General features: G+C 34.9%; 1 protein-coding gene across 15 annotated transcripts in view; it reads right to left on the bottom strand.

Annotated features, from left to right (window-relative positions):
- Positions 1 to 230: 230 nt before the first annotated feature.
- LOC132907358 (uncharacterized) overlaps positions 231 to 10,992 on the bottom strand; it is a 140,867-nt gene continuing 130,105 nt past the window's right edge. For 12 of the 15 annotated variants that reach the window (XM_060960482.1, XM_060960491.1, XM_060960386.1 and 9 more), the window contains 9 exons: positions 10,551 to 10,646; positions 8,335 to 8,435; positions 8,127 to 8,258; positions 7,874 to 8,047; positions 5,530 to 7,407; positions 5,144 to 5,282; positions 4,934 to 5,056; positions 4,462 to 4,851; positions 231 to 4,191 (listed from right to left, as the gene is read on the bottom strand). In XM_060960482.1, coding sequence (XP_060816465.1) covers positions 4,148 to 4,191; positions 4,462 to 4,851; positions 4,934 to 5,056; positions 5,144 to 5,282; positions 5,530 to 7,407; positions 7,874 to 8,047; positions 8,127 to 8,258; positions 8,335 to 8,435; positions 10,551 to 10,646 — 3,077 coding nt within the window. In that variant the 3' untranslated portion in view covers positions 231 to 4,147. Of the gene's footprint in view, positions 4,192 to 4,415; positions 4,852 to 4,933; positions 5,057 to 5,143; positions 5,283 to 5,529; positions 7,408 to 7,873; positions 8,048 to 8,126; positions 8,259 to 8,334; positions 8,436 to 10,550; positions 10,647 to 10,992 lie in introns of all 15 variants that reach the window. The other 3 variants (XM_060960473.1, XM_060960497.1, XM_060960506.1) reach the window with 3 other exon arrangements.

Genomic DNA, 10,992 nt, shown 5'->3' with positions numbered 1-10,992 from the left:
AATACTATAATATCTAATTATTGTGATATTTATATATTTTTTATATGTATGCATTCTATGCATTTTCACACCTTTAAATTTTCTTTAAATGTATAAAAATCCGCAGTCTAGTATTAAGACAGTTTAATATTTGATTAACAGTAAAAAATTGTAACAAAAAGAATGATAGAGGCGATTTTGTTTTAGTCAAGATAAGAACGATATATCTCAGCTAATAAAATATACTCATATAACTTTTGTGTGTTTTTTTTAATAAAGAAGATGGGTTTACATATTGTATCACGTATCATTCAATTTGAAACTTATAATGGGAGTTGTACCGTACAATGGGTAAAATTGCATGTACATTGATGAAATAAATAATCAATACAACCGAATGAAAATTATAGAAAATTTGGGTACTATAATTATCTACTATAGTAATTTCGATCTAATAATATAATAGGCCATGTAGAGCCACCACATACATATACATATATATTAACTTTTTTTTCCACACTGTCCACCATAAATAGGACAATAAATTGAACTACACTCACATTCTTATCGCTGCCACACATGCACATGTCCATTTCATACTATTTCGCATCTTGCGTTTATTGTAACGACATTATAATTTAATTATGAATAATGATAAGAACACATCGTTTAATTGTATCTAACGCAGTAGCTATCTACCAGTAACATTATAGAAAATACATAACGACTTTCTTATCGTCAGACCGATTACATACGAATTGTTACTTGTTAATTGACATTTCCAATACTGCGAATTGCACGCGATTTTTTTTTTTGCTGGTGTATAATTACAATGTTTAATATTTTCAACGTAAAAAGAAGAATATTAGTTAAAAAAAAGAGACGTTCTATGGTATTCACTTGTTTGATTTATTTTGAAAGGAAATATTCTGATTTAATATACTTAATCATTTTATTAAATTTGGGAACAAGCTTCTCAATTTCACTCATACATTAATTAATTATTCACCATATCGCAGATGTTTCAATATATTAATATACCTCAAGAGAAAGAGAGAGATAATTGGTTGTCATTATTCTTATGTTTTCATTATGAATGGAGTATAAACAAAATTATTTATAGTATCATTATATATGTATTAAGAAAATTAATACAAAAAAAAAAATGATAAATAATTTGGCCATTGTTAGGTATCAAAATGTGCATTTATGTGAACTTTAACAGTAATAATTATAGTAATATAGGATCTTGAACAATCGATAGTTTAAAAAATTGTAAGGAAATTGCAAAAAAAAGTATATTTCATATAAATATAACATTGGATATAACTTTAATGTGAATATAATTTCAAACTTTTATCAATACAGTAATTTAAACAAAGAACGTATATCCCTGAATTTTTAGAATTTTATTTCATTTTTTACTGATCCTTCGTTGTAAATAAAATGATCGAGTAAAAGCATGAAAAAAGATTATAATAAAAGATTAATGACTCATAATAATATAATAGCGTAAGATTTTGGCATAAAAAATTGATATTTGTATGAGCATAGACACTGCTTGACGCATTATATGTCAAATATTCTATTACATCCATTCCTATAAAATAATAATTAATAAACTGTTTCGTTAATTTTGCACATCCGCGATAATATAATCTTAGAAAACAGTGTAATATAAATACACGGTACATATCTATAGGATGGCAGAAGAGAATTTTTGAAGAACATCAATAATTCTCTATTGGAATGAGGCATGTTTTGTATTGTAACAGGGAACATGTATGTATATCTAGGTGCCATAAATTCTTCAAAAAGTAGTTGGACAGAATGGTCATGTATATTATTGAATTCAAATTTAGTTCAGAAGCTAAGTCAATTATCATTTTCACGAAGAGATTCCATTTAGTCCCATTTTTATTGGTCTGTCTGTAAAGATAAGTATTTAGAGAAGTATAAATAAATAAATTTTTCACTGAAACTTTTCAATAGCGTTTATCAATGTGTTCCTTGGCGTTGTCTGTGCATTTCTTTGTCAAATGAGATGTATATATATAGTTTTATATTTATATACAAATTATATTAAGAGTTAGAAAGACTAGTAGTTTTATACTAACTTAGTTGTCAATACACTTATACAACGAGTCATTTATGCAGTGACCCTGCATTATAAATAGGAAAACTTAAGAATTGTTTTCATATTTTGTGTTCAAAGATTTGAAATCTATTCAAGGCGATTCTCTTCACCTTTGTTTTCTGGTCATTTTGAGTGAAGTACACATAAAGCTCTGATAGTTCTTGCATCAAGAAGATCTGGAATCTTTACCAGGGAGAGTTTGTTAAGCTTTGCAATATTTTGCTTGGAAAATGGATCACCTATCTATATTACATCAATACAGATATCAATTATTACTTTAATTAGTTATAAACTTAGACTCAGTATATATTATTACTGAACTGTAATGGCTTAATAATATTTCTTTACTTTCTGACAGTCAGAGGGACGATAGGTTTATGACAGTACGTGATATAAATTATAACTTTCCTTACTTCCTAAAAAACGTAATTCAAGACGCTATTAAAGATTTCCCTTTCGTACAATTGTAACCTTATAATAACAGAAATTTTATAATAAAACAAATTAACGCTTGAATCCGTGTTGTACATATTTGTGCACAGGCAGTTTAATAATTGTACTTTACGTAACTAAAGTTTACTAATTGAACGTTCTTTACTAAATTAATATTTTAATAGATAATATAAACGAATTTTTGTGGCTTTTGATTGATCTCGGTTCACGTACCGTAAACCCACTCATCGTGTAACCATCTTTAGTTTTCATTGATAATAAACGATCATGGTTATAATTTCACGCAATTCTCTAACTAATTAACTTTGAGATTAAACGCACATATTGTTACTTCCTAAGTTTACAATGTCTATCTACTTGAACGGTCATTTAAGATTTCATTTATAACTATAACAACAACGATGATGACAATAGTTATGATTATGATTATGATAATATAATGAATAATGATAAATAGCGATAATTACAACTTTATCATGATTAATTCTTATTCATGTTACTATGCATTGTACGCTATTTGTTTTAATGGAATGTCTATCTTGATTTTCATTAGAGTTTAAATAAAACTACATCTGATATTGAGTATATTTTTTCCTATCAGAGCTATTTTTCTCATAGCCGTTACTTTCTCTTATTTTCGACTTAATAATAAATTCAACTTGTTTTGCGTTAACATGGCCGATAAAAAATAAAAAATCATATGTTCGAGGTGGGTACAGAAACGTATTTAATATTTGATGGGAATGACGCACGCTAAGTATGATCAACCGAATGAAGATAAAACGTCATTCTATCCCAATTGTTTCGAAAAATTTTAATTTCCTTAACTATGAGCAAATGTCATTAGGTTTCAATCAGTTTATGTGCCACTTTAGAAGTGTCTAATTTTATAACGGTGAGTTTCTCTACCAGTCTTTTCTCCTTCTCCGAACCTAGGCATTTTAATTATTAAAATCGTCATATTTTGAACCCTGTGTTTGACTGTGTCTCATTTTCAACAACATTTGTGTATGGCACAAATGAATATAGAGCTCACATAACTAATATGCGTATATTACTTTTACTTCTTCCACGCGGGTGCACTAATTGCGGGGAAGAATTTAGAATTCATACTTCTTCATTCTTCGTTCGCTATTATTTAACCCTGTCGCAAAATTTCATGTTACAATCTGCCAATCTTGAATTTGTATACTATACCGATGTTCAAAGATATACATATACCATTTTCCTTTAAAGTAGCTTGTTTCACTTTCTTTACTATAGGCATATAATACGCGTAGTATTTGGGATAACGGCAATAAAATTATTATTAACGATCGTTTAATAAATCGCCGCAAACATTTTCCTTCGTTTTCTTATTGCAAATATTATTATAGAAATCTTGATTAATTTTACAAAATTCACTTGCCCACAATTACAGTTGGTTAGAAGAGTTCCAGTTTTGGCAATCCAGAAACGTGGAAGTCAATCATCGCTGTTGCTGCTAACGTTGTAAGGAAAGACTGTCAGTACGGTAGTATTCGATGATCTGATGTTAACCGCTGATAACACGGACGGTCCACTTGTTTCTACTGCATGCTAAAGCCTCCATAAGCTAGATCTTCGTGCTCCTGATCCTGATCCTGGCATGCATATACACAGTGATTTTATTAGGGCCAATAACAATTCGAATGACCTATTTCTATGTAAAATGATTATATCGAACGTACGTAGTGTTATGTGATCAATGCTAGATTTTCTACTAAAATGCTGCTAACGAATTGAAAATATTTAAGTGAGTAAGTAAGTGAGAACTAGCGAATTTTCAATTCCATCGTAAAAATATTAGTGGAGAACGCAATGGTACCGGCTTGTGTTTAACGACATCCTCCTTTATCTATGATTGTACCGACCAGCATGAGTAATGGCCACCATCTCTATGGGCAAGGAACCTCTTCGTTTGACGATCGGTTCAGGAATCGAGTCCTTTTTTCCTAGTTCCCTCTTCCATTTAAGCCATGTGCCATTATCGTTTCCATCTGTGGATCCTCCAGAGAACATTTCTGGTCCTCCGGAACTCCTTCTCCTCAATATCTTTTTCCGATTACGAGGCTTACCATTTATGCTACTCCTATTGAACATATCACGGCGTAATTCGGATATGTCTGCTGGCACTGAACCTCGCCGCGGTGACGGCATGCCAGGGCCGGTACTATCGATTATTCTTGTTATTCCGTTATTGTTGCTACTTCCGGTATTGTTATTATTATTGTTATTATTTATTGGGAGATTTTCTCGTTCATCTAGAAACATGCAGCTAGTAGTAACAAACTTCAAGCAAAAACTTGTTAATTACAATTTTAATTATATAGCGTATATACATACTTGTTAAAGACAAGATATTGCCAAGAAGATTTCCAAGAGCAGTTTCTTGCGGGAGACTTGCTCTTCGAGGTCCTGCAACATTACCCTCTCGAGGTCCTAAGGCCAGTCTATTAAAGCCACCACCTGAAAATACAGCAAATATTATTATAATATTACCCACGCTTTATTGATTTTATGGAGATTTAGCAGTATTATTTGTTGTTCTCTTACCCTGCTGTCTAGTAATGTCATTTGGTACAGAACCACGCCTGGAACTATGATCAACCCTGGTTGGTATAGCTGGTGCCGTAATGTCATCCAATCTAGACATGAGGCCAACTGGAGCAGAGCCACGTCGTCTGGTCCATGACTAAATAACGATCGACAACATACTTTAATTTGAATTGGTACTTATTCAAGATGAAATAGAAATTAAAATATTGCAGTAAATATAACTATAATTTCTGTGCTGCCATTTTTAAGTTACACAATTATTTCTTTATAATTCATTATTATATTAACTATTTAAATTTATCAATTATTATTTTTAAACAAATTAATTGTTCAAAAAATCTAGAAGCTGTATATTATGAATTGAATATATTACGAAACTTTACCTGACTTCCCTTTCTAGACAAACTAATTCCTTTTGTATCTTCTATCGCTCGCGGATCAACGTTCTCCTTCATCTGCATATCCATACTTAGTTTGGCTACTTTTGAATTTCGTTCTTTCATAGGATCCGGATCCCGTTTGTTACCGATAGAAACAATCTCGTTATTCGTATCTGCTCTTCGCGAGTCGCTACCACTATCGCTCGATGAAGACACGCTCTGAACAAGGGGCGGCGAGTCTGGCGGGCTACCAATAAAGAACACTTTATGTGTGCTAAGTTCGGAGGATACTGGTATCGCGGTAAATCGTCTACCACTGGTATCAGTCGTTATTGTCTTAGTTTCTGGCACAGGAGTTGAGTATCTTCGTAATTCGGAGTTGGTGCACTTTGGTTTCGCAGTAACGGTTATCGAACCATACTGTTCTGATTTTTTAAATATTGTAGTCCGTTGCTCCTCGTTTATCGACTTTTCACTTTCTAATATCGAGACGAAGATAGTACCTGGCTTAGATTCTTCCTCGATGCTGTGACCATCCTTGTCGGTACGTGAACCGGCTAAAGACGCGTAGAAAACATGCGTGGAATCTGTTCCTTGAGCAGAAGTTGGTCGTTTGTATCGATTTTTTAAGCTGATATCTTCTATACGGATCGTTTGAACCGAATGACGACGTGGATATTCGATAGTTGGTACCGGTTCTGTTTTCTGTCTAAACGTTTCCGGAATCGCGGAACCTCGTCTCTTATTTAACATATTTACTTCTTTCGATATTGCAACGTTACTGGTATCCATTTCCTTTGACGGGGGAGTACCGCAGCGGCCATCCGAACATGATTTCTCTTTCACCGAGCACGAGGAAGAAGCCGAACTGTCTGCCTCTAATAAGATCTGTGAGTAACATTGCGACATCTCCGCGGTCGTGGACAAGTACCTTGTTCTGACATATGGTTGTAGTGGAGGGAAGGTCTGTTGTCTCGTTAGTTGTTTCGTCTGTGTACTTGGCTTTTCCGCATCCGATTGTAATACCGTGCTTAATCTCGAGGCTTCAGTGCTATTCGTGATACTGGCTATGCTGGTTTCTGGCAGCAGACTTTCAGCACTGACCGGTCTTTCCCCTGTATTACTGGCACTCGGGGAAAGTTCGGGTATACTGGTCTTAGACGACAATAAAGACATCGAGCTTGGATCTAAAAGACTCTGGTCATCCAATTTCCATAAAAGATTCCTCGATCTGCTCTGTTCAGTCGGTAGACTCTCACGCCTAACGTTACTTCGTGGAAGAAGAGTCATGGGTTGCGTGATATTTAATGGTACGGAATGGCGTCTTCCAACACGTTCCAGACCAACTCGCGCTGGCAGACTCTGCATCTTAGAGGATTGAACGTACGCAGCTGGTATCAGCAAATCGATACTTGCTGTATCCTCTTCCGCAGCTGGATCTCCCACAGAGCTGACGGCGTCTTCCACCTCCTCGAGTTCCGAGATTTCCGTTTCCGTATCCTTCGCTGTTTCTTGCAAAATTAAAGCTTCCCATTTCTTCTGATTTGTACGCAGGTGTTCCATTAACGATACACTGAGACCATCGCCCAGGAAACGATGCCATTCCTCGTATAGAGGCGTCACGACGAATTTAAAGAATCCAGCCTGTATCTTTGGTATGCTAGTGGTATGCCGATCGCATAATGGCGTCACCGGAAGGTTTAGACGACGTTCGTAATCACCTTGACGAAAGAATTCTTCGCATACTTTGTGCGACCACTTTTGCGAGATGTCCCAAGGCCTGCACGGGTTCGATATGTCGGCGCATTTCAGGGCTATTTGCAGGATAAAATGCCGATCATCTGCGCGTCTCATTTCCAGCAGGTTATCGTCCAAGTAATGCTGCAAACATACGGCAGAAGAAGGATGAAATATGATAAAAAGAAGATATTAAAATAATAAGAAAACGATAGAAGAAATAGAGTCCTCTCTCTCTCTTCCTTTGCTTCCACGTAATTTTCTTTCCTAACGTGTATTTATATTTATAGATAAAATAGAGATTGCATAAAAATTCAATATCTTTAATGAATTTGATATCATCGTTTGGTTACTCGATTTTTAGTGTATTAGTAGTGTTCTTTAATAAAAACTGCTGTATTGTCCGAAGAAAGTTTGTTAGATCGAAAAGACTGTTTCCATCAATTTCTCATACTTTCTCAGACGCAAAGAGGTATTCATTAAAAATAAGCTAAATACATCTTCTTTGTAAAATCTCGTTTTTTCGAAGTATTTTTTGCATCGATAAATAGCTAACGTGTTAATATTGCCTATAAGTTGACGAATGTTAACAAGATTTTTCACAGCTCACTTTGAATCGAATGAGAAACTCTTGTTGTCTGGTGATGTCCGTCGCTAAAATCAACGAACTGATGTGCCGCTGAAGTTCTGGCCTCACGTTGGCTGGCAGTTGATCGGAAACTCCACTCTCCAGAAGACATCCTATCGCTGACCTCCAATGATGGTTCTCAAGAACCGACGTGTTCTGGAAAACCGTCAACGAACGTTTCTCACGAGTTCTACGCAGCTATGTATTAAACATGCCGAAAATTGCGTCGACTTACTTGATAGAGAGCAGCCAAGTGATTGCTCGTGGCAACTAGGAACGGTTGATTGACGCCTGGATGATCCAGATCGTGCGTCACCGCGGCAATCAGCGACGCCATAATCTCCAAGTTGGTTAAGTGCGCCCTGATCTGTAAATTTACAACGTTACACATCTCATTATACTTTATCTTTTACAAGCCATAAAATCTTGTCGTATATGCTTACTTTTTCTTCTTGGAGGAAGCAGTGCATCGCCTGCGTCACATCGGTCGCGTGTATACTGTTGTGGTAAGGATTTGTGCTATGATAACCCTCCTCGATGAAGGCTGAATGGGAGAAGACGGAGTATGATTAAATTGTTTGCCATATGTTTTTTAGATCTTGCGTGGCTGTTTTAAATAAAAAATAGCTTAAACGATAGGAATCACCGTTTAAACGAATTACAAAGAATAAGAGTTGCTCACGCGAGTTTCTTTGCATCTAACGTGTTATGTGTATTGGAAACGTACAACTTCATCAATTTCGTTGTTTAAATGAAGTAACGATGTAATAAAAGATACGAGCGAAAGGGTTCGATAAAATTTCTATTTTTCTGTAATTTAAACTTCTATCGCGATCTCTTATTTAACAATTAGCTCTTGCCCGCGTATTTGTTCGCGTGGATATACGGAACGATTTTTAAGCAGCTGAATTTTATAAATAAAATACCTACGTGTTTTTTATACTAACAGTTAGGTGATTCTTCATAGTAAAGAATATTAAATTATAAAAGGATTCGATCTCAGAACAAACACCACGTGAACAGTAATCATCGTTGCTTGACTTTCTACAAACATGGAAGCGCATACAATTCGGATGCCAGACTATTTCTCATCTTCTAGGAAATGGATCGAGGTGAAACATAATCTATTGTCTTTCTCGGATACTAAGTTATAGAACAGAGAAAACCCCATGAAAATCCGTTCAGTAGTTTTTACGTGATACGAGACAAGCAAACAGGCAGACAAAAATTCCAAAAATTACCTTTTCTCCATTCCATAGTTTATGATCTGTTCCTGGATGATTGGGGTTTCATTTTCTTTTATTCAATGTGTAGACACAATCCTTCTACCGTTTCATTATATGTATATAAATGTTTTAATTTTCATACAAAATGAGTTTTTAATAGAACGATAAAAAAGATAAAGAGTATTGAACACGCAAACGAATCGAAGATGAAAGAGAAAAAAGGAGGTGAGAAGAGAGATGAAAAAGCGACTGAATCGAAGATGATAACGAGATATTAGTTGGTAGTTAATTTACGTTAAGAAATGCAAAATACCGAATCGAAGTTTACTTGGTAAATAAATTTTTGATAATAAATAAATTAATAAATAAAACAAGGGATCGAAAAAGTAACATAATTAAAAATGTTTCGGGGCTACGGCGAAGTTAGATCCCAGACTCTGCAAACATCGAACATCAGGATGTAACAAAAATAATATTCTTAATATTCCACAACAATTTCCACGCGAGTTTTTACGCTTAATTAATTTTAACGATATAACTCCCCAACAATGAACGATTGCGCAACAGAGAACCACAAATTATTTTATCGAATATTTTAGATAAATCTCTTCGGGCTTTGTCTTGTAAATCCCCTAAAATACCTTCGAACAAATAATACGGTCGATCATCTCGATACTTTTTTCAACAATTATTATCCATCATCCTCTCTATCGAGAGAAACTGCAACAATTATCCTCGCGTAGCCAAGTTTGTTTTAGTCGACCGATTGCGGGCTTAAATATTCACGTAACCCCATCCAACCTCTCTTTTATACATGTCGCTACATAAATCCTGTTTGTATGGAAATTTTATACAGAATAAATAAATAATAAGCATCGTGTACAGTCTATAAATACGAATACGTACGGCGCGTAAAGAGGGCCGTTTCTCTTCACGGGACTCTCCCCTTTTGAATATTTAATGGTGACGAATAGCTTCCGACCTGTATTCCAGGCCCGACGATGACGTAAAAATTTCGTGCAAAAAGAGAGCAACGATCATTAATACGGAGGTATACGCGACTTCTGCCCTTCACGGAAACGCAGTATCGGAGAAACGGGCGCGATACGGTGGCTCGCGAAGGTATTTCAACACTTACCATTGAGTTTTATTTACGAATGTGTCGTGCGTATTATACGAGTACGAAACTTGGTGATATTACGAACGAGTTTATAATTTCTAAATTAAATCGCGTTTTACGAAAATTCAAAAAGTGTCTGACTACATTTTTAGCGCGGTGTATATTTATGTGCGTTCACGAGGTTTTCATTCAACGCTTGAAAACGCGTTTTCCAAAATCGTGAAACATCACAAAGTATTTTCCAAATAAAAATTATTTTTTCCATATCATCATAACGCGAGTTTTGACAAAGTGATCGCTTGTATTTACTTACCGAACAATTTCCACACGGTTACCACGTCCAGGTTGAAGTACTCCAGAAGTCCGTACCAGTGGAAAAGGTGGACGCATAGTACCGGAAGCGAACGTCCTGAAAATCAAACGCAACGTGATACGACGGGAATGGTATCTAAGCTGTAAGTCGAGCTACCGTGTCGTCGAGTTAAAATCTCATGGACATTAAATAACAGTAAACTGAAACTACTTTAAAGCAGAAAAATTTCAAATGATGAAAGGAAGATAGATAAAACGAGGAGAGAGGAAGGAATAAAGAAGAGAATTAACAACGTTCGCACGGATGCCATTCGCATTTCTAATAGCTTTTACTCTTTAGTATTATTTGTACCAAATTTTTATAAATTTAATTAATATCGCGAAGACATTATATAAGATTAAAGTTTCATTTGAAAAGAAAAAAAGAAAAACATATTTCATAT

The sequence above is a fragment of the Bombus pascuorum genome, chromosome 1 (assembly GCF_905332965.1).
Source record: "Bombus pascuorum chromosome 1, iyBomPasc1.1, whole genome shotgun sequence".
NCBI classification, from domain to species: Eukaryota; Metazoa; Arthropoda; class Insecta; order Hymenoptera; family Apidae; genus Bombus; species Bombus pascuorum.
The sequence above is the reverse complement of the archived record's forward strand: the minus strand, read 5'-3'. Positions and strand labels throughout refer to the sequence as shown.